Source organism: Oncorhynchus kisutch, linkage group LG11 (genome assembly GCF_002021735.2).
Source record: "Oncorhynchus kisutch isolate 150728-3 linkage group LG11, Okis_V2, whole genome shotgun sequence".
NCBI classification, from domain to species: domain Eukaryota; kingdom Metazoa; phylum Chordata; class Actinopteri; order Salmoniformes; family Salmonidae; genus Oncorhynchus; species Oncorhynchus kisutch.
Genome location: NC_034184.2, coordinates 49,267,940 through 49,292,389, shown reverse-complemented (window position 1 = coordinate 49,292,389; position 24,450 = coordinate 49,267,940). Strand labels below are relative to the sequence as shown.

Below are 24,450 nucleotides of genomic sequence, written 5' to 3'. Positions count from 1 at the left end.
CAGGTGTATCTGACTGATCATCCCTAAAGCCAACACCTCATTTGGCTGCCTTTCCTTCCAGTTCTCTGCTGCCTGTGACTGGAACGAATTGCAAAAATCGCTGAAGTTGGAGACTTTTATCTCCCTCACCAACTTTAAACATCTGCCCTCTGAGCAGCTAACCGATCGCTGCAGCTGTACATAGTCTATCGGTAAATAGCCCACCCAATTTACCTACCTCATCCCCATACTGTTTTTATTTATTTACTTTTCTGCTCTTTTACACACCACTATCTCTACCTGCACATGACCATCTGATCATTTATCACTCCAGTGTTAATCTGCAAAATTGTAATTATTCGCCTACCTCCTCATGCCTTTTGCACACAATGTATACAGACTCGTTTTTTATTGTTTTCTACTGTGTTATTGACTTGTTTATTGTTTACTCCATGTGTAACTCTGTGTTGTTGTCTGTTCACACTGCTATGCTTTATCTTGGCCAGGTCGCAGTTGTAAATGAGAACTTGTTCTCAACTAGCCTACCTGGTTAAATAAAGGTGAAATAAAAATAAATAATTATAATAATATTTTGACATGAATACGTGTCACAAATTAGTTTGCAAAAAACGTTACAGGTGTTTCAGCCTAGCTCAGTGGTTTCTGTGGTGGTGGGGAAGCCAAAAGAAAATAGTGGTTGGTAATTTTTCCTAGTTGCTCTGTGATTGGCTCAGTGTTCTGTCACTCATGGGGACACTTCGTCACGCAGCTAAATCTACAGGAAGAGTTTGAACATTCAAGCCCTTGAGTGCTGCCATAGATTTACATTAGAAATGCCCATCCAAGAAGGCTGAAGGTCAATGGCCACAGAAAAAAATATGTCAAATCACGTGGCTTTACCGTAGCTTTGAATGGAAAGATCATGTCAACATCATACTTTCAAAATCTTAGCTAGCAAGCTAGACAAGTAGTCATCGTCATGAATCAAGTTGACAAACAAGTTGACAATCTACTGGCAAATCCATTATAGATCAAATAAAATATAGATAAAACGTATCGGTGCTCATCAGCCATTGGACATAAACATTACACAACAAGTAGGAATTCAAATTCAACAATGAGTGGTTTGGAAGGAATCAGGGGCTAACTGCAAGCTTTGCAAAGCAATCACTAGCCTGCTATTCAGTGGAGATTGTGGTCCAAGTCTGGGTTTAAGGGTCTCTTTTCCAAGCTCAAAAGAATACATTTTCTTATGCAACACCAGAAAAGGTTGAATACATTGGCCATGCTGTCAATCCAACATGACTTCTGCCGCATTCAAAACAACTGTAAATTCGGGAACTGGGAAATTTCAGAATTCAGTGAGTTCAAGACGACTGGTCAATCTGAAAAAGATTTGCTCCGACGGGGAAGATATGTTTAGAATGGTATTCCAACTCGGAATTCCATGTCGGGAACTCAGGCCTCTTTCTAAAGGTCCGACCTGAAGATCACTGATGTCATGATTCGGTCTTGTTTTTGTTGTCTTGAAAGCACCATAAATCCAGAGAATGCCAAACTGTGATGACAAAATTTGTGCCTCAACCTTAATAATTTGGTACCTGCGGAGACAGGGGTTGGGATTTAAAAGATGTATATATATATATATATATAGGCAGTATTTTCACTTTTGGATGAATAGCGTGCCCAGAGGGAACTGCATCCTACTCTGTCCCAGATGCTAATATATGCATATTATTATTAGTATTGGATAGAAAACACTCTGAAGTTTAATTAGAATTTGGCGCTCTGAAATTCAGCGGATGTTGATGAAAATGATCCCGCTAACAGGATGGGTGCATCAGGAAGTTAATGTATTGTTTAGAGTTGTGTTGTGTTGCTGGCATGCATCTAAAAACAATTGGGTGGGAGTTTGCCCCACCGAGATTTACATGCTAAAATCGCCACTGTACAAAGAATCCATGATCATAAAGCCAATCATAGGTCTGACTTTTTAACACCCTGTGTACGTTTGTGTGTGTATGAGTGCGCGTGCACACGTGTGTGTGTAACCTACCTGCCAGATCGTATCAACAGTAGACAGTGCAGCAGGCAGGTAATAAAGTTCACGTTGGCATTGTAGGTTGCCATGACTACGTCCCAGCGCGCCATGACCACCTGCAGCGTCCTGATGACAGCATCCTGTTCGGCCTGTGTGTGTTGTGGGCGGGAAAGGAAGTAGAGCAGAGCTCGGTTGGTGCTGGTGTAGAGGGAGGAAACTGTGTTCTCTTTCTGTGATAGGCCCTTCTCCATCACCTGATAAGGAAACGGCAGGTGAAAACATTCAGACGGTTGCAGATAAACAGAAAGCCTGTGTTACATTGTAGTCGCGCTGTGTGGAATTGTGGTTGCAGTTGCATGCCATGTCACCGACTTCGAAGTCGGACATCAGACTGCTAATCTGTTTAACACTTATCCAGGCGTTGTAAGATTGGGCAGGCGACAACAACGTAGTCAGCCTGGAACGCTACCAAAAATGTTATGAATATAGCTGAATAGAGCTGACAAATCATGACTTACTCTGTAAATGAAGAACAATCATGTTTGTGTTTCACATTACATTTTATCTGAACATTCTTTAACATTACTTTCACCCATGGCAGCACATAGCCTTCAGAGTTTCTCACCACCACGATCTGGTCTGCTAGGAAGGTGAGCAGGTTCTCTGGCTCAACCAGAAACATGCCGCTGTAGAGTTTCTCCAGAAACTTCTGACTGAAAAGCACCATGTTCTCCATCAGTGTGGCCATCTGCCCCTCAGGACTCTGGGCGTTTGACTCTGGTGACAGAGAGGGAGAAAGATCTGTTGAGTGACATGATACAATATTTTATTGTCCATTTGCATGGGTAATTATTTGTGTGTGTCTGTGTACATGCGCATGTGTGTGCGCATGTGTGAGGTGTGTCTGTGTATGCTTTGTGGACATGTGTGAGTGCATGCTCTACCCTGTGTGGTGAGGTGTGTGTTATGTCCATTCTCCTGGCTGGTCATGTGGATGATTTCCATGAAGAACTCAAGCAATTCAGTTTGGAAGACCTGTCTCCGCTCCAACGATGCTCCTTCTGGGGAATACTGCAACGCACACACGCACACATGCACGCACACATGCACGCACACACACGCACACACACACACGCACACACACACACACACACACACACACACACACACACACACACACAGGGTTGAACATGTGCTCCTAAGATAGTAGCCATCCCTGTCTTCTCTCCATCTCCCCTGGTGTTTAGCTAAAGGGACCACGTTTAGATGCATACCAATATCCCAATATTATTCTGTTTTTGAGTTGAGGCAAATACATTGCCTTCAGAAAGTATTCACACTGCTGGAATAAAATAAAAAAATTGTGTTACAGCCTCAATTTAAAATGGATTAGATTTAGATTTCGAATGGCCTACACACAATACCCCATATGTCCATTTTTACTAATTAATATAACAAATAAAAAGATTCAATATCTTGATTCAGTAAGTATTCAACCCCTTTTTTATGGCAAGCCTAAATAAGTTCAGGAGTAAAAATAAAGCTTAACAAGTCATATAATAAGTTGTATGGACTCAACATCATTTTTTTATGACTACCTCATCTCTGTACCCCACACATACAATTATCTGTGAGGTGCCTCAGTCGAGCAGTGAATTTCAAACACAGGTTCAACCACAAAGACCAGGGAGGTTTTCCAATGCCCCGCAAAGAAGGGCATCTATTGGAAGACGGGTAAAAAAAAAAAGCTGACATATCCTATTGAGCATGGTGAAATTATTAATAACACTTTGGATGGTGTATCAATACACCGTCACTACTAACTCAGTTGCCAGAGAGCTCAGGGATTTCACCGTGAGGCCAACGGTGACTATAAAACAGTTACTGTGGATGGGTCAACAACATTGTAGTTACTCCACAATACTAACCTAAATGACAGATCAGAAAAGAAGGAAGTCTGTACTGAATATGCATCCTGTTTACAATAAGGCACTAAAGTAAAACTGCAAAAAATGTGGCAAAGAAAGAAACATTATGTCCTAAATACAAAGCACTGTGTTTGGGGCAAATCCAACACAACATATCACTGAGTACCACTCTTCAAATGTTCAACCATGGTGGTGGCTACATCATGCTATGGGTATGCTTGTCATTGGCAAGAACTAGGGAGTTTTTAAAAATGTAATTTCCTAGACTAAAACCTGATTCAGTCTGCTTTCCAACAGACACTGGGAGACAAATTCACCTTTGAGAAGGCCAATAACCTAAAACACAAGGCCAAAAATACATTGGAATTGCTTACCAAAATGACATTGAATGTTCCTGAGTGGCCTAGTTATAGTTTTAACTTAAATTGTCTTGAAAATCTATGGCAGACTTGAAAATGTCTGTCTATCTAGCAAAGATCAACAACCAACTTGACAGAGCTTGAATAATTGAAGAAAGAATAACGTGCAAATATTGTACAATCCAGGTTAGGCTGACCCCATTTAATCGACTGGTCGATAGGCTGTTGGTCGACAAATATGTTTTTAGTCGAGCAGTCGCAAATATACAGTACCAGTCAAAAGTTTGGACACACCTACTCATTCAATGATCTTTCTTTATTTGACTATTTTCTACATTGTAGAATAATAGTGCAGACATCAAAACTATGATAAGACATATATGGAATCACATAGCAACCAAAAAAGTGATACAAATATCAAAATGCATTTATATTGTACATTCTTCAAAGTAGCCACCCTTAGCCTTAATGACAGCTTTGCACACTTGGTATTCTCTCAACCAGTTCCACCTGGAATGCTTTTCTAATAATCTTGAAAGAGTTTCCACATATGCTGAGCACTTGTTAGCTGCTTTTCCAACTCATCCCAAACCATCTCAATTGGGTTGAGGTCAGGTGATTGTGGAGGCCAGGTCATCTGATGCAGCACTCATCACTCTCCTTGGTCAAATAGCCCTTACATAGTCTGGAGGTGTGTTGGGTCATTGTCCTGTTGAAAAACAAATGACAGTCCAACTAAGCGCAAACCAGATGGGATGCCGTATCACTGCAGAATATTGTGGTAGCCATAATGGTTAAGTGTGCCTTGAATTCTAAATAAATCAGTGATAGTGTCACCAGCAAAGCACCCCCAAACCATCACACCTCCTCTGCAATGCTTCAAGGTGGGAACCACACATGCGGAGATCATCCGTTCACCTACTCTGCGTCTCACAAACTAAAGGCAGTTGGAACCAAAAATCTCAAATTTGGACTCATCAGACCTAAGGACAGATTTCCACCGCTCTAATGTAATTTGCTTGTGTTTCGTGGTCCAAGCAATTCTCTTCTTCTTATTGGTGTCCTTTCGTAGTTTCTTTGCAGCAATTCAACCATGAAGACCTGATTCACGCCGTCTCCTCTGAACAGTATATGTTGAGATGTGTCTGTTACTTGAACCCTGTGAAGCATTTATTTCTGAGCCTGGTAACTCAAATGAACTTATCCTCTGCAGCAGAGGTAACTCTGGGTCTTCCTTTCCTGCGGCGGTCCTCATGAGAGTTTTATCATATCGCTTGATGGTTTTTGCGACTGCACTTGAAGAAATATTAAAAGTTCTTGACATTTTCCGTATTGACTCACCTTCATGTCTAAAATGATGGACTGTTGTTTCTCTTTGATTATTTGAGCTGCTCTTGCCATAATATGGACTCTTTTACCAAATAGGGCTATCTTCTATATACCAACCTTACCTTGTCACAACACAACTGATTGGCTCAAATGCATTAAGAAGGAAAATAACTACACAATAACTTTTAACAAGGCACACCTTTTAATTGAAATGCATTCCAGGTGACTACCTCATGAAGCTGGTTGAGAAAATGCCAAGAGTGTGCAAAGCTGTCATCAAGGCAAAGAGTGGCTACTTTGAATAAATATATTTAGATTTTTAAAATACTTTTTTGGGTTACTATATGATTCCATATGTGTTATTTCATAGTTTTGATGTCTTCACCATTATTCTACAATGTAAAAAATAGTACAAATAAAGAAAAACCCTGGAATGAGTAGGTGTGTCCAAACTTTTGACTAGTACAGTATATATATTTTCTTATGGCAGACGAGACACCTGTCTGATTCACGCCTGTCCCAGTGGACTAATCCATTGCGGAGGCTGCGGGGATGGCACACCAGTATCACCAGTAGTACATTTACTGTTAATTCCCATTATTTCTAATCTACAATGTTTGTTTGGTTAAGGTTATTTCTGTTAATGCATTCAATATATTATTATTATAGTATTTTACCATTGTCATTGTCGAAGTGGGCACGTTGTCTGAGGACTGCACAACCTAGGATACACTGTGAGGAACAAGTTTTGGTTTATTTCATTCTATTGTTTGTAGCGCTCTCGTCAATGTTGAGTAAGGACACGCAATCACATCCTGATCTGTTTCACCTGTCTTTGTGCATGTCTTCACTACCTCCAGGTGTCGCCCACCTTCCAAAGTATCCCCTGTGTATTTATACCTTTGTTCTCTGTTTGTCTGTTGCCAATTCGTTTTGTTTCGTGAAACCTACCAGCGTTTGTTCCCCTGCTCCTGTCTGTTCTTGCTCCTGTTTTCTACTCCTTCCCGGTTTTGACCGTCCTGCCTCCCCTGATCCTGAGCCTGCCTGCAGTTCTTACCTTGCCCCATCTCACTGGATTATTGACCCCTGCCTTCCCTGACCCTGAGACTGCCTGCTGTTCTGGACCTGTTGCACCCTTTATGGATTACTGACCTCTGCCTGCCTTTGACCTGTCATTTGCCTGCCCCTGTACTAGAAAGTAAATGTTGTTTCTTCGACATTGTCTGCATCTGGGTCATACCTGAATCATGATAGTACGAACTGGCCATTACTGACCCAGCAGACTCAGACCAGCTCCGCAACGCCCTCTCCTCCCAAGGAGCCATCATTGGAAGGCACAAGGAGTTGCTTCGTGGTCTCATGGAAGGGTTCCAGACCTTGGCCGAATGCCATGACCGAGCGTTTAACACATTGCTGGAGCAATTCTGTGGGTTGTCTGTTAGGCAGCCTACCCCAGTGTCCTGAGAGCCCCGCTTACCTCTTCAAGATCACTACGCTGGGGATTCCAGAACCTGCCAGGCTTTTCTCTCCCAGTGCTCCCTCATTTTCGAGCTGCAGCCTTCTTTATTCACCTTAGACCGCTCGAGGATAGCGTACATCATAACACTAATGTCCGGGAGGGCACGTGCCTGGGCCACGGCGGTGTGGAAGCAACAATCCGCCCTCTGCCTCAGTCTGGAGGAGTTCATGGAGGAGGTTCGGAAGGTGCTTGATTCCCTGTTGTCCAGGAGAGAGGCTGCTCGCAAGCTGCTCCAGCTACGTCATTACTCCCGTAGTGTGGCAGACTATGCAGTGTATTTCCACATATTGTCAGCTGAAAGTGCTTGGAACCCGGAAGCGCTGTTCAACATGTTCCTTCACTGATTATCGGAGGAAATAAAGGACGAGCTTGCAGCCCGGGAACTACCGACGGATCTCGACTCGCTCATCGCCTTGACCATTCGGATCGATGGGTGACTACGGAAATGAAGGAATGAGAGGAGATTCGATTCCACCTCGCCTCCGAGGGAGCCCGGGAGTCCCCGGCGGCTCCGTTGCCAAGAGAACCTTAGGCTACCCGAGTTCCCCCGAGAGCCTCCGAAGACTACCGATTCACCTCTTCCCGAGCCCATGCAATGAGGCAGAGCTAGGCTGTCTCCAGCTGAACGGCTATACAGGCTTCACACTAAGAGCTTCCTCTATTGCGGGACTACTGGTCATTTTGTCTCCACCTGTAGGTAGGAGCGAGTGCTCTGGTGAACCATATGGAGAACTTTTCCTCTCCCCTTACTGGCATCCCTTTTCATGCCATGTTGATGGTCCTAAGCTTCAGGCAGTTAACTTTGGGTATATCATTTTAGGTGCAAATTGAAAAAAAGGGGTGGACCCTTCAGAGGTTTTAATTTCTTATGGCTGCAGGGGCACTATTGAGTAGCTTGGATGAAAGGTGCCCAGAGGTGCCCAGAATAAACAGCCTGCTCCTCAGTCTCAGTTGCTAATATATGCATATTATTAGTATTATTGGATAGAAAACACTCATACGTTTCTGAAACTGTTTGAATGATGTCTGTGAGTATAACAGAACTCAGATGGCAGGCAAGAACCTGAGAATAAATCTAAACAGGAAGTGGTCTGGGGCAGAACAACAGATTTTGACCTTGTCAGCTCAGGGATTCGTACCAGCAACCTTTCGGTTACTGGCACCAACGCTCTAACTACTAGGCTACCTTGCCACCCCAATTAAACATAGTTAGTTTATTTCGATAAATAAGAGTCATCAGATAAATTATAGTCACATCATGACAAAAGTTGTAATAATTATAATAGTTAAAATGGTTATAATAATATGTTTAAAACATTTACATGCTTTGCAAGAAGAACAATTTAACAATCTCCCTAATAATCCTGTTTACATGGACACATCTGAAATCAGGCTACCTAATTATTTTTTAAATGACATCGCCAAAGTCAAGGATTGGTAGGATAGTCAGTTTTCTGTTAAATAAAAGCAGAAAACGCATTTCACCAATCAAAATAAATGTTCTACCACGGCGGCCATGTTATTTTGCAAAGCCCATTTGATTGAGTTTGGACATATTAAGTTTGTATGTGAAAAATATTTCTAAGATGTTTTTTTCCGAACTGACTTCACTCGTGCATAAGAGGGAGACATGAGCTACCGACGCGGGCACATGATCAAACACACAGCTGGAATGCCGATTAACCTCTCTTGGGTAGTGGGCAGTATGTTGACGTCCGGATGAAAAGCGTGCCCAAGGAAAATGCATGTTACTCAGGCCGAGAAGCTAGGATACTCATATAATTGGTAGATTTGGAAAGAAAACACTCAAAAAATGTTCAAATTGTGTCTGTGAGTATAACAGAACTGATATGGCAGGCGAAAGCCCAAGGACAAACCATCCCCCCCCAAAAAACTTTTATTATAAGGCCAAGTACTTCCAGATTGCAGTTCCTAGGGCTGCAGTTCCTAGATGTCAACAGTCTTTAGAAAGAGTTTCAGGCTGGTTTTTGGAAAAATGAGACAGAAATTTTAGTTTTTCTAGGTGGCTCCCATTTTGGCTGTAGTGTTTCCAAGCATGTGAAAGAGAGCGCGTTCTTTGGTATTTTTCTCCGGTAAAGACAATAACGATTCTCCGTCTTAAATTGTATCGTTTATTTACATATTAGGGTACCTAAGGTTTGATTATAAATGTTGTTTGACTTGTTTGGAAAAGTTTATTAGTAACCTAAGGTTTGATTATAAATGTTGTTTGACTTGTTTGGAAAAGTTTATTAGTAATTTTGTATGCATTTTGATGGAGGGAAACTGGGTGGATTATTGACTGAAGCACAAGGTAAACTGAGTTTTTATGGATATAAAGAAGGACATTATCGAACAAAAGGACCATTTGTGATGTAACTGGGACCTTTTGTAGTGCCAACAGAAGAAGAGCATCAAAGGTAAGGCATTTTTTATATCGCTATATCTGACTTTCGTGTCGCATCTGCCTGGTTAAAATATTTTTTTTATGTGTTTGTATGCGGGGCGCTGTCCTCAGATAATCGCATGGTGTGCTTTCGCCGTAAAGCCTTTTTGAAATCTGACAGCGGCTGGATTAACAAGAAGTGAAGCTTTATTTTGATGTATTACACTTGTGATTTTATGAAAGTTAAATATTTATAATACTGTAGTTTGAATTTCGCTCTCTGCCATTTCACCGGATGTTGGCCAGGTGGGACGCTACCGTCCTGCCCATAAGAAGTTAAGCTGCTTACATGTGCTAATAATTAGAAAGGTTGCTAAGAAAACGAGGTGTTTTAATCAGTGTATGCTTACTTTGATTTTGACCTTATGCTGATTAAGATAAGCAGAGTATGTGCAAAGTGTTTACATGACTATTGCCATACTCGGCCTACTGCCATAATCTGTTTAACCTTTTTGGGATAGGGGGCAGCATTTTCACTTTTGAATGAATAGCGTGCCCAGAGTGAACTGCCTCCTACTCTTTCCAGATGCTAATATATGCATATCATTATTAGTATTGGATAGAAAACAATCTGAAGTTTCTAAAACTGTTTGAATGATGTCTGTGAGTAGAACAGAACACATATGGCAGGTGAAAACCTGAGAAAAATCCTACCAGGAAGTGGGACATCTGAGGTTTGTAGTTTTTCAAAGCTTGTCCTACCGAATACACATTGAGATATGGATAAAGTTGCACTTCCTACGGCTTCCACTAGATGTCAATGGTCTTTTGAAACTTGAATGAGGATTCTACTATAAAGGAGGGGCTCATGAGACCTCTTTGAGTCAGTGGTCTGGCAGAGAGCCTTGGTCTCATGATGCGTGCTCCTGACAGCGTTACCTCGCGTTCCAGTGCTTTTTCTGAAGACAAAGGAATTCTCCGGTTGGAACATTATTGATGGTTTATGTTAAAAACATCCGAACGATTGATTCCATACATCGTTTGACATGTTTCTAAAGGACTGTAATTGAACTTTTAGAGTTTTTGTCTGGATGAAGTGCCTGCACCTCATGAAGATGGATTACTGGGCTGAACATGCTAACAACAAGTGGCTATTTGGAAATAAATGATGGAACAAATCAGTCATTTATTGTCGAACTGGGACTCCTGGGAGTGCCTTCTGATGAAGATCATCAAAGGTAAGTGAATATTTATGGTGTTGTTTCTAACTTTGTTGATTCCAAAATGACTGTTTTGGGCTCTGAGCGCCGTTCTCAGATTATACTTTTTCCGTAAAGTGTTTTTGAAACTTGAGACAGCGGTTGTATTAACTTCTTGCTGACAGGGGGCAGTATTTTCACATCCGGATGAAATGCATGCCCAAATTCAACTGCCTGCTACTCATCCCCAGAAGATAAGATATGCATAGTATTAGTAGGATTTAGTATTTGAATTAGTATTTGGATAGAAAACACTCTGAAGTTTCTAAAACTGTCTGTGAGTATAACAGAACTTATTTAGCAGGCGAAACCCAGAGGACAAACCATTCAGATTGAGTGTCACCCTCTTTCAATGGATTTTCATTGGGAATCCAGATTTCTAAGGGACCTTCTTGTAGTTCCTATCGCTACCACTGGATGTCAACAGTCTTTAGAAATTGGTTGAGGTTATTCCTTTGTGTAATGAAGAAGTACGGCCATCTTGAACGAGGGTCACTTGAAGTGTACTGTTAGATAGAGGCGCGTGACCAGAAACCATGCTTCAGATTGTTTACTTCCTGTATTGAACACAGATCATCCCGTCTTCAATTTTATCGATTATTTACGTTAGAAAATACCTAAAGTTGTATTACAAAAGTAGTTTGAAAAGTTTTGGCAAAGTTTACAGGTAACTTTGAGATATTATGTCGTCACGTTGAGCAAGTTGGAACCGGTGTTCATCTGGATCAAACGCACCAAATAAATGGACATTTTGGATATATATCGACGGAATTAATCGAACAAAAGGACCATTTGTGATGTTTATGGGACATATTGGAGTACCAACAAAAGAAGCTCATCAAAGGTAAGGCATGAATTATATTTTTATTTTTGTGTTTTGTGTCGCGCCTGCAGGGTTGAAATATGGTTTCTCTCTTTGTTTACGGAGGTGCTATCCTCAGATAATAGCATCGTTTGCATTCGCCGAAAAGCCTTTTTGAAATCTGACATGTTGGCTGGATTCACAACAAGTGTAGCTTTTATTTGCTATCTTGCATGTGTGATTTAATGAAAGTTAGATTTTTATAGTAATTTATTTGAATTTGGCGCTCAGCATTTTCCCTGGCTTTTGGCCAGGTGGGACGCTAGCGTCCCACATGTCCCAGAGAGATTAAGGAGAAGTCTATCTTTAATTCTGTGAATAACACTAGTATCTTTTATCAATGTTTATTATGAGTATTTCTGCAAAATCACCAGATGTTTTGGAAACAAAACATTACTGCACATAAGGTGCCAATGTAAACTGAGATTTTTGGATATAAATATTCACATTATCGAACAATACATACATGTATTGTGTAACATTATGTCCTATGAGTGTCATCTGATGAAGATCAAAGGTTAGTGATTAATTGTATCTATATTACTGCATTTTGTGACTCCTATCTTTGGCTGGAAAAATGGCTGTGTTTTTCGACTTGGCGGTGATCTAACATAATCATATGTTGTGCTTTAGCTGTAAAGCATTTTTGAAATCGGAAACGATGGGTAGATTAACAAGATGTTTATCTTTCATTTGATGTATTGGACTTGTTAATGTGTGAAAGTTACATATTTCGAAAAAATATTTTTTAATTTCGCTCGCTGCCTTTTCAGGGGAATGTTGTCGAGGGGTTCCGCGCTTGATAGGTTAATATTGAATTATTAGTGTGCATGCTAAGGTACTCAATGAATACACTCCCTCTCTGTCTTATAACTGTGCCAAGAGCGGCACATCCTGGATAAAACAGGGGAATACAGTCGTTTATTAACCTCACCCGCGTGTGTGTGTGTGTGTGTGTGTGTGTGTGTGTGTGTGTGTGTGTGTGTGTATATATACCTCCAGTAGCAGCAGTAGGGGGTGTGTGTGTTCTTTGGCAGGCACGTTGAGCAGGCTGTCCATTAAGAGGATACGGATGAAGTCACACACCTGCTTCCTGGTTGGCTGACACACCTCCTCTTCACTCTGAGGAGATGAGAGCAAGAATTTCACTATTTATCAAAACCCCCATCATAGGTCTGATGCCACTACAAAAGGAAGATGAAGTAGAGGAGGAGAAAGACACACACACCTCAGGGGGAAACACAGTGCTGGCGAGCGTGTGTAGAAACTCTGGAGACGTCCATAGTGGGTCTCGGGGGCGGTGATTGTGTACCAGACAGAGGAACTGCATCACACTGCCGGGAAACTGCAACTCCCAAGATGCATCAGCGGCAGATGACCGCTATACATGGAGAGCGACAACAAACAGGACAGTATTTAGATTGAGGAAGGGTGTATAGTAAGTTCAAACTGATGCCATTAATAGTAACCATTTACAATGTTAAGTGCTTTGAGACTACATTAGCGCAATTGTCTCAGAGTGAGAATGTAAAACAACTTCTGTGTTATGTTTTGAACCCAGTTGTCTCACCTGTGTGATGATGGCCTTGACCAGCTCCAGTAGCATGGCTGCAGACTTGGAACACAGCTGTAAGGGAGCAGAGTTTGTGTACTCTGTGCTGTCAATCACTGCCTGCAGAACTTCATCCAGATCCAGCTACAGAGGAGACCACAGAGGACATACACTTTTAAAGTCCAACACAGGAATCATCTCATGGATGCCAAAATAGATTTAGCTTTGTTTGATTTACTTTACAGTTAATCATGAGAATTGAATTGTGCAAAATAACAGGAGTGGTAGGAGCCCTATTAAAATGCTCCTAATATCTTGCCATGTCACTTCAATATAACTTAAGTCACTTTAATGTACTTTAACTACTTTATATCCAGGTCAGTTAGTGTCATGTTACCTGTCCGTCAGGTGTTTCTCCTCCTCTCTTCCCCAGCAGTAGAGCGGCCAGCGCTCCGTACACCTGAGGCAGGTGAGCCTGGCGGACCAGAAGCCTTTGCAGCACGTCGAAGCCTGCGCAGGTGACACTCTGACACTCATAGGACCACTCATAAGCTCTCAGGTTGTCTAAGAGACACACAAAGACAAATACCATACAATACATTAAAGGAAAGAATACACCACCGGTGCCAGACTCCGGTGGGTATTTAAGGTGTTTTACAATACGTTCGGTTGGAGGGTAGTACACAAAACAACAAGCCATTGATTAGAGTGTAAGTCTACACAGTCGACACGATGAGAGTATAAACTTCTTTGCATATCTACTCATGTAATATAAACAATTAGAAAACGGGTTGTTTGGATCCTGGATGCTGATTGGTTGATAGCAGGGAGTTATAGCACCACAATACCCGCAATCCACAGGTAATTCCTGTTAACATCCACTCACCCACTTGCGTGACTAACAGCTTCTCTGAGCAAGTCAAATTCAGTTATCAGGATCATTATAAAGGATATAAACAAAAAAAATGGCGATAAAGGTAAAAGAAACAAAAGTGCACATAGTTTGCAGTCATTTCAGCTGCTTGATGTTACTGTGTGTTAGCTTGCCTTTAGCCTAGCTATCCTCCATAACTATATTATTGACTTGACAATCAGCTGGTTGTTGCCTATTTATACATTATTCATCAAATCATTAAGTTATTGTTGCCTAGTTATATACTGAACAAAAATATAAATGCAACATTCAACAATTTCAAAGATTTTACTGAGTAACAGTTCATATAAGAAAACAGTCAATGTTCATATAAGAAAACAGTCAATTTAATTAAATGCATTAGTCCATAGTCTATGGATTTCACATGACTGGGCAGGAGCGCTCCCACCTACTTGGGAGCCAGGCCCTGACAATTAGAATTAGTTTCTCCACACCAAAGGGCTTTATTAGAAATACTCCTCAGTTCATCAAGTGTCTGGGTGGTCTTAGATGATACTGCAGGTGAAGAAGCCAGATGTGAAGGTCCTGGGCTGGCGTGGTTACATGAGGTCTGCGGTTGTGAGGTCAGTTGGACATACTGACAAATACTCTAAAACGAAGTTGGTGGCAGCTTATGTTAGAGAAATGTACATTCAATTCTCTCGCAACAGCTCTGGTGGACATTCCTGCAGTCATCATGCCAATTGCACACTCCCTCAAAAGAGTGGCCTTTCACTGTCCCCAACACAAGTTGCACCTGTGTAATGATCATGCTGTTTAATCAGCTTATTGAACACCTGTCAGGTGGATGGATAATCTTGGCAAAGGAAGAAAAAAAATCACTAACAGGGATGTAAACAAATTTGAAAAAACATTTGAGAGAAATAAGCTTTTTGCCCCTATGGAAAAATGTGGGGATCTTTTATTTCAGTTCATGAAATATGAAACCAACACTTTACATGTTGAGTTTATATTTTTGTTCAGTATAATTATTTATTAAATCATTAGGCCTATTTATTGAAGTTCTTGTCTCTCGTCATCATTGAACCTCTGCTAGCTAGCTAGCTACATGCCAATGATTTCTTTAACATTGCAACGTGGAATGAATAGAATGAAAGACTGGGTCAAAATAATTAACATGTTTATGTTTATGAAACATAATACAAATCATGTTAATGAACTATAAAACATACAGTATCTAAACAAAAGTATATCATACCTATGACAACAGAGGGTTCATCCAGGCTCTCTACTAGGGTGCCTGGGAACACGCCCTCTCTGAAGCTGTTCCGCTCGCTCTGATTGGCCAGGAGGAGTGTGAGTAGGCGGAGCCCTAGGCACAGGGTGGAAGAGTGGAGGCGGGGCTGCAGGAACAGCAGGAACCAATCACTGCCCAGTGTCTGGATCAGCTCTTTCTGCTCACTGCAGGTGGACACACACACACACACACACACAGTAGATCAAACATGTTAAAAATGCAGTAGTTCCATTGAAACCCATGTTAACCCGATCGTGAGCGGTTTGACCCTGCAGGTACTCACTCTGCAGTGAGAAGACTGTCTGAGCTGATGAGGTCACAGAGAGAAGACAGCAGTTGATTACGGACCCACACTAGTCTGGCTGGACTGAAACTTTGAGCTACAGGAGAGAGAGGAGAGAATTAGGGTTTCTACTAAGCTAATATATGGCATTGTTTTAAGATGGCCATACCATGGATCATTTAGCAATTTGAATTAGAATTTTAGGTCCCCTGTAAGTATAAAAAAAGATACACAAAAAAATAGTTGAATTTGGTCTTACTGCTATTAGCCCATAGAAATGCATTGAATAACATATTCATACATGGCAAAACACAGTCAAAACATTTATCCAAAGGAAGTAAGTTTTGTGTCTGTCCTCCATTCAGTGGTCAGTGTATTAGGTTCAACCATCTAGAACCAGGTCGGACCTCCCTTTGCCACCAGAACAGCCTGAATTCTTCAGGGAATGGAAACGCTGCTCAATCGGTATCAAGGGACCAAACGTGTGTCAGGAAACATTCCCCACACCATTACACCACCACCAGTTGACACCAGGCAGGATGGGGCCAGGCAGGATGGTGCTGCAATAGCCCATCCGTGACAAGGACCGACGAGTTCTGCATTCCGAGATGCCGTTCTGCACACCACTGTTGTACTGCGCTGTTATTTGTCTCTTTGTGGCCCACCTGCTAGCTTGCACGATTCTTGAGCTCCTTTGATTGCTCATCAACGAGCTGTTTTCGCCCACAGGGCTGCCACTGACGGGATGTTTTTTGTTTGTCGCACCATTCTCATTAAACCCTAGACACTGTCATGTGTGAAAAGTCCAAGAGGCCTGCCATTTCTGAGGTATTGCATACGGCGCGCCTGGCACCAACGATCATACCATGGTCAAAGTCACTTAGGTCATTTGTTTTGCCCATTCTAACACTCAATCGAACAGTAACTGAATGCCTCGTTGACTGTCAGCCTGCTTTATATAGCAAGCCACAGCCACATGACTCCCTGTCTGTAGGATCTAACCATTTTTGTGAACGGGGTGGTGTACCTAATAACCTGGACACTGACTGGATATCTGAGACATATAACAAGGATCAGGAAATGATTTATGTGTTTTTTACCCATATTTAAGCCCTTTTTTTGTCACTAAAGTACTTCCATATATACTGGACGTACAAAACATCAGGAACACCCTGCTAATATTGAGTTGCACCCCAATTTATATCAGAACAGCTTTAATTAGATGGTGCATGCACTCTACAAGGTATCATACAAGGTTCCACAAGGATGCTGGCTCCAATGCTTCCCACATTTATGTCAAGTTGGCTGGATGTATTTTGGGTGGTGGACCATTCTTGATACACACGGGAAACTGTGAGATGAAAAACTCAGCAACATTGCAGTTCTTGACACACTCAAACTGGTGCGTCTGGCACCTACTTCCATACCCCGTTCAAAGGCACTTCAATATTATATCTTGCCCATTCACCCTCTGAATGGCACACATTCACAAAGCATGTCTCAATTGTCTCAATGCTTCTTAAAACCTGTCTCTTCCCCTTCACCTGCACTGATTGAAGTGGATTTAACAAGTGACATCAATAAGAGATCACAGTGTTCACCTGGATTTACCTGTCCAGTCTATGAACAGGTGTTCTTAATATTTTGTATACTAAGGGTATACTGTACTTCCAGATAAAAAATATAAAAAACTGGTACTGGGCTACTTTCAGACAAGTTTTGTGAGGCTTGTGGGCACCCTAGAGCAAAACAACCAACATGTTTGTGAGAGTCTCACCTTTCGATGTCAGGGTCACATTAGTGTGTAGCCTAAACTGTTCGGACGCTACAGACAGAATTTGGCAAATCGGCGGTACCAACTTCAGACGAGTCCCGTGACTCTTGTGGCGGTCGTAGAGTAAAACATAGAACACCATCATGTTTGTCTTTCCATAGAGGGGTCATATTAGTTTGTAGGCAAAACCGTTTGGACACTACAGACGTTTTGTGAGAAGACCGATTTTCGGGATGTCTCTTGGTCTGACAAAAACTGCTGTAGCTCTGCCACCTTCCACCGCAAATGCGGAAGGCTGACCTCGGTGGATGTGGTGGATTGCAAAAAAACAGATATCTCTAAATTAAACAGACAGATTTTGACAGGGATTTTTTTATTGTTATGCTAATTCGATTTATGCGGGGGCGTTAAGGATGTGATTAGGGTTAGGCTAGGCTGGACTTAATCTTAGAAAACCAGAACTAAAATGTGTCGTCAGATGCTCGATTAAGTTCTGGGTGAGACGTGTTAGACAATACTAGAACGAGGAGTGGAAGCAGGGTGGATGCTCCAACCTCTCTCTTCGCAAGTTACAGACAAGTCTATGGGCCAAATGTCCCCTTTCCTACCGAAATTACAAAGATGCAAACACCTGCAAAATCTGAATTTATCTGAAAAAAATGTGTGCTGGAACCAAGTTCCTTGTTCTTCGTCGCATCCCACAGTCTGTTGACAAACACTATGACACTAGTTATGTTACGTGCATCTGTCCACGCAAGATTAGGCTGGACTGGAATAAAGCTATTGGCTACTTGTGGGGCTGTACCTTTGGTTTCCTCATCAAGAGTGTCAGAGAGTCCAGAGCTTTCACTCACACTTGGGGGAGGCACGGTGTACACCAGGAAGAGGCCAAGTCTGGAACAAATAGAAAACACACACCTGGTTTAGTATACTAGTGACATACACACAGCACAATAAGAAGAATGAATGGCTGTCCCATAAAAGACAACGCTAAAACGAAACATGTAAGTACTGCATATGCCTGTGACACAGAGGTGTGTGTACCTGCGTATGTCGGTGGAGGTGAAGTGTCCTCTAAGCAGGCAAGTGATGATACAGGTGGCAACCTTTACTTTCCTGGGGGTCACCATGGGGTCAGCCAATAGGAAGAGCAGTTTAGGCACCAGACCCAGGTTATGCATGACCTTTGCATTACCATGGTCACCACTGGGGGAAAGAGTGGGTGGAGGTGCAAAAGTTCCTTGTTCAATTTACTTGTGGTTGAAGTAAAGTAAGTGTGTAATTTTAACAAGGGTAGCACAACATTTAGTTTTGATGGCTCATGAAGATACTCTACCTTGATGATGTCAGGATTTCAGCAAAGTGATTGAGAACTGACAGGTCCAGACTTTCCGCAGTGTTCTTCCACACCTTCAAGGGAAGGGGCAAATGTTAGAATACCTTCCTAATATTGAGTTGCGCGCCCCCCCCCCCCCCCCCCCCCCCCCCCCCCCTGGATGTCAAAGGCTGGATGTCCTTTGGGTGGTGGACCATTCTTGATACACACGGGAAACTATTGAGCATGAAAAACCAAGCAGCGTTGCAGTTCTTGACACACTCAAATGGGTGCACCTGGCACCTACTTCCATACCCCGTTCAAAAGCACTTAAATATTTTGTCTTGCCCATTCACCCTTAAAATAACACACATACACAATCCATGTCTCAATTGTCACAAGGCATAAAAAATATATTTAACCCATCTTCTTCCCTTCATATACACTGATTGAAGTGGATTTAGCAAGTGACAGCAATAAGGGATCATAGACTGACCAGGTGAATCCCGGTGAAAGCTATGTCATGGAAAGAGCAGGTGTTCCTAAAATGTTGTACACCCAGTCTATATCTAACAGGAGGTGTCTAGGTATCAGCTCTAGGAGTTGATTTGGGAATGTAGGGTTGGTGTGGGGCCGGACGGGAGTATGTTACCTCCAGGTCACAGAGCAGAGCATTGAAGGCGGGTCTGTTGTGTAGACAAGCGGCTCCAGATCCCAGGTGGTCCACTGAACCAGACAGAGACAGCACCAGCTGAAAGGTTCTACTGCTCAACACACTGCTCTTAATCTTCAGCAGGAATGCTAGGAGCTAGAGACAGGGAGGAGGAGATGGGGAACAGAGTCAACATTCCAAGGCAACCGCTTTTTAATGTAATTTTTATGTAAATGTCATCAATAAGTTTGGGCTGTACAGATATGTATGTCATTAGGTGCCATAATTCTATCCATTCCGTTTCGTAAAGACCTGACTGGGTTGTGTTCATTAGGGGATGCAGTGGAAAACATTTCAAAACATTTCGCAAGAGAAGTCCAGTTAATCACACCGTTTCAGTCCATTTTATTCCATTTGGTGCCTAATGGACACGACTTTAATGACAGGTGTTTTGGTTGTACCTACCTTGTAGCCGTTGATGCGTGTCATCTCCCGCTCCATGGCAGGGCTTGTCTCCAACACAGACAGCAGAACTTTCACTGCTGCGTACAGCGCTCCATCGTCTGCCGCCATAGCAACCATGCTTAGGATCACCGCCGGCCCACCAAGGTACAGAAAGCTATCCCCTGCGCTGCTGGGAGCGAACGTCCGCACTCCTGACCGACACCACAACACACATTCAAACCGTATACTGTGAACAGTTAATAGTACCATACAGATTGACCTCTGATGAAAGCACACTTACATTTCTTAACTCTTTACACTCGTACCCGTATACGGGTTGGAAATGTCAGATTTGGGTACTAATAAGTGACAAAATATGAACGTAGTGGCTGAAAAATAACATCAGAGCTCTGGCTCTGCGCTTCACAGCACTGTATGTGTTTTAACGGATAACCGTTCTAACCTTGACACTGCATCGAGTCATCTTAATTTTCAGCATTTCCCTCATTCAGACGTTGCACCCATCCATCCTGGTAATTGGTCAACTTTTGCTAATGTTTTGTTGTCTGAGTGAGGAAAATGCTGTAAATTAAGATGACTCAATGTATTTTGAAAGATGAGATGTTGAGGATTATAATAAATACCGCTTTGATGTAAAACAAGCAAGCCAAACGCCTGTGAGTCCAAAGGTATACTTCACATCTCCAAATCATAAAACTCATGTCATATACAGTGTCAACGTTTATGTAGAGTTACACGATGTAGAGTTACAAGATGATGTAGAGTTACAATATGACATGCAGTCATACCAGTGGAGGATCCTCAGAGGAAGAAGGGGAGGACCATCCTCCTCAGTGAATTTCATAAAAATGTCAATTGTAAAACATTATCCTTTTTAGATAAAACTAACCTAAATATAATCACGTCACCAAATAATTGATTAAAACACACTATTTTTAAGTTTTACAGTAGCCTCAACAGCACTCCGTAGGGTAGCACCATGGTGTTGCTGGAGGAAAGCTAGGTTCTGTCCTCCTCTGGGTACATTGACTTCAATACAAAACCTAGGATGTCCATGGTTCTCACCCCCTTCCATAGACTTACACACTAATTATGAGAACTTCTGGAGAGCTCTTGCAGCATCAACTGACATGTTGTCCACCCAATCAAAGGATCAGAGAATTAATATAGTACTGAAAGCATAACCTACAGCTAGCTAGCACTGCAGTGTATAAAATGTGGTGAGTAGCTGACTCAAAGAGAGTGAAAAACAATAGCTGGACAGTTCTGAACAAATTAATTACTTCCAAAATGAAGGAGAAGCAAAGGTTTACTAACGCATTAGCTCAATTGTCTATGCTGACTAAGACGTTACCTTAGCTAATAGGATGACAACGATGTAGGCTGTGTGTAGTGGTTTGGCTTGGAAAGTTTTATTCACCTGGTCACATACAGCTGATGTGTTGTGCAAAAGCGAAGGGAAAATGTAAGAGGAGGAAAGCTCTTAGATGCGAGAAGGAATACAACGTGGTTGCTATGAAAGTGAACTGTGTTTACACTTGATCATGGGTGTATTCATTCCGCTGATTCTGTTGAAAAAGGCGATATTGAAAGTCACTGTCTGTCACCTCAAATTTGTCTCTCGACCTGTGTGCACCAACGTTGTAAACTTTCATTCATAGGCTAGGTTATAGCAACTTCATGATGGGTATAGGGAAAATTTGAGTATCATGTAGTAGCCTAAACCCATTCCTGTTACATTGAACTGGGCGAATGGAATATGAAAGAGAGTCATTCAATAAGCTCTCATACAAATAAGGCCATGCTCATGAAAAAAAAATGTCCTTCCACATCTTTAACGGCACTGACAGCCACTGTGTAATACCTTGAGTTGTTCTGAACATAATTTACTTATTTGTTTATTTATTGTGAAAACAATTCACACGCCCCTGAATGCACTCACGCACCAAAATTACGATGTGTTTCTCTGAATTGCCACGAGTGTAAAGGGTTAAACAGAAGTTCACTGTGTATTTTGTTAGTCTTAGAAAATAATATGATCCGAATACTAAAGTTTCCCTTTACAGAAATACAATTTCACACGTCTTCCACAACAGTTAAGTGCACCAAATTAATTTGAATGAATGTTGGTTGTTTACCAAAGTGTCCAACCAGTGCAGCTCCTATGGTGCGTGCAGTGCCAGTCAGGTGGTGGCTGATGTTTTGAGACAGGAACACAGGGGTGGAGTTATCCCTGGACGTGATTCCCATCTGAAACAGAACACACAGGAGACAACATACAATTTGTTACACTCTCAGTACTGACAAGACAGCCCTGGGACCTATATTTTCTGATCAGGTATTGTCAGGACTTCCCCGGTCCTACTAATCAACAACCACAAACAGATACCCCAAATATCCCCAAACAACCACAAACATATACCCCAAACAGCCACAAATATATACCCCAAACAGCCACAAATATATACCCCAAACAGCCACAAATAGGTACTCCAAACAACCCCAAACAAACACAAACCATAGAAATAGAATGAATAGAACTGGCGTCCTATTCAATGATGGCATAATGGGTGGACTGGCGGCCATTGCGAGTATACCCATAGGAGCAAAGAAGGTAAGTGAAAGCAGGAAGTGTACCCATCAATACGTGATGTGATTTGTTGTTTCACATCAGTTAACATAATTTGAATGAATGTTCTACATGACCATGGAAAAGATTGCCATTTTGAGTGTACTCATGAGTTTATCAGTCAAATTGCCAGCATTAGAGGTTCCAAGCCCATTCTAATAATTCTATGCATATGCCAACGCCAAACAAGTACCTCAAATAACCCCCAAACAACCCCAAATCAGAAATATGGGGTCCTGCTAATCACCCCAAACAAGCACAAACCACCATAAACAACCACAAACAGGTACCCCAAACAACCACAAACAGGTAACGCAAACAATCACAAACAACTACAAGCAATGCAAAACAACCACAAATAGATACCCCAAACAACCATTAACAACAGGGAAGCATCCAGCTGCAGATTATGCACGCTTAGGGCACCTGGTCTGTGAACCTCAAAGCACAAACCTTAACCCTGGGGGGCAGGTAGCCTAGTGGTTAGAGCGTTTGACTAGTAACCGGAACGTTGCAAGATCAAATTCCTGAGCTGACAAGGTAAAAATCTGTCGTTCTGCCCCTGAACAAGGCAGTTAACCCACTCTCCAAGCCTGGGGGCACACCATTTCTAGTTGGCTTACATTGAAAATCTGGCAAATAAGAGTGGAAATATCGTCCGCTATTATCCTCAGTCATTTTCAATCCAAGTTGGACCCTGCTGGCTTGTCATTGTTGATAGACAACAATAATGTTTTCACCTCTTCCACACTCACTTTACGGAATTCATAATTACAATGCTTGTCTTCATAATTTGGTCAGATATACTTTGATGTGTAGTGTCAGCGTTTGTTCCATGTCAGGCCTAAATTTGCTACGCTTGCCAATGAAAAAATTATTAAAGTTGTTGGCAATATCCATTGGTTTTGTGATGAATGAGCCATCTGATTCAATGAATGATGGAGCTGAGTTTGCCTTTTTCCCAACATTTAATATAAGGTGCTCCAAAGCTTTTTACTATCATTCTTTATGTAATTAATCTTTGTTTCATAGTGTAGTTCTTTTTATTCAGTTTAGTCACATGATTGTGCAGCGAAACATATTTGTCATTCCATTTGCCTTATCCTTCTCCACCAAACAATTTTTCAATTCATTTTCAATCCAAGGGGATTTAACAGTTTTTACAGTAATTTTCTTAATGGGTACATGCTTATTAGTAACTGGAATAAGCTATTTCATAAATGTGTCAAGGTGCAGCGTCTGTTTGCTCCTCATTACACACCACAGACCAACAAATATTATTTTCGTCAACATAGGAATCGCTACAAAACATATTGTATTATCTCTTATACACTATATTAGGCCTTTGGAACTTTGGTTTTCCTAGATAGGGCTACTATATTGTGATCACTACATCCGATGGATGGATACTTCTTTCAAACAAATTTCTGCAGCATTGGTAAAGATGTGATCAATACATGTTGATGCTTTCATTCCTGTGCTATTTGTAACTACCTTGGTAGGTTGACAACCTGAACCAGGTTGCAGGCACTGGTTACAGTTTGAAGTTTTTTCTTGAGTGGGCAGCTTGAGGAAACCAGTCAATATTTGAATCACCCAGCTAAACATACCTCTCTGTTGACATCACATACATAATCAAGTATTTAACACGTGTTATCCAGATACTGACTGTTAGCACTTGAATGGGCTTTAGGTGAGGCAGATGAACTTGTAGCCATATTACTTCAACAGTATTTATCATGAGATCCTCTCTAATCTTTACAGGAATGTGTTTCTGAATATAAAACAGTAACACCTCCACCATTGGCATTTCTATATTTTCTGTAAATGGTATAACCTTGTATTGCTACCACTGTATCATCAAAGGTATTCTCTAAGTGAGATAGTCATATTATGACTGTCACCTTTTACTATCAAATTATTGATTTCATGAACCTTGTTTCTTAA

The 24,450-nt window shown here is 41.6% G+C and overlaps 1 protein-coding gene across 3 annotated transcripts in view; it reads right to left on the bottom strand.

The window, feature by feature from the left end:
- The window catches only part of wdfy4 (WDFY family member 4), a 167,247-nt gene that overhangs the window by 75,012 nt on the left and 67,785 nt on the right, over positions 1-24,450 (bottom strand). For all 3 annotated transcript variants that reach the window (XM_031835915.1, XM_031835916.1, XM_031835917.1), the window contains exons 25-39: positions 22,013-22,124; positions 19,875-20,065; positions 19,410-19,565; positions 18,779-18,852; positions 18,487-18,648; positions 18,248-18,336; positions 15,669-15,765; positions 15,347-15,549; positions 13,612-13,778; positions 13,233-13,358; positions 12,891-13,043; positions 12,659-12,784; positions 2,965-3,091; positions 2,646-2,797; positions 2,036-2,274 (exon numbers count right to left, since the gene is read on the bottom strand). In XM_031835915.1, coding sequence (XP_031691775.1) covers positions 2,036-2,274; positions 2,646-2,797; positions 2,965-3,091; positions 12,659-12,784; positions 12,891-13,043; positions 13,233-13,358; positions 13,612-13,778; positions 15,347-15,549; positions 15,669-15,765; positions 18,248-18,336; positions 18,487-18,648; positions 18,779-18,852; positions 19,410-19,565; positions 19,875-20,065; positions 22,013-22,124 — 2,174 coding nt within the window. The remainder of the gene's footprint in view (positions 1-2,035; positions 2,275-2,645; positions 2,798-2,964; positions 3,092-12,658; positions 12,785-12,890; positions 13,044-13,232; positions 13,359-13,611; positions 13,779-15,346; positions 15,550-15,668; positions 15,766-18,247; positions 18,337-18,486; positions 18,649-18,778; positions 18,853-19,409; positions 19,566-19,874; positions 20,066-22,012; positions 22,125-24,450) is intronic.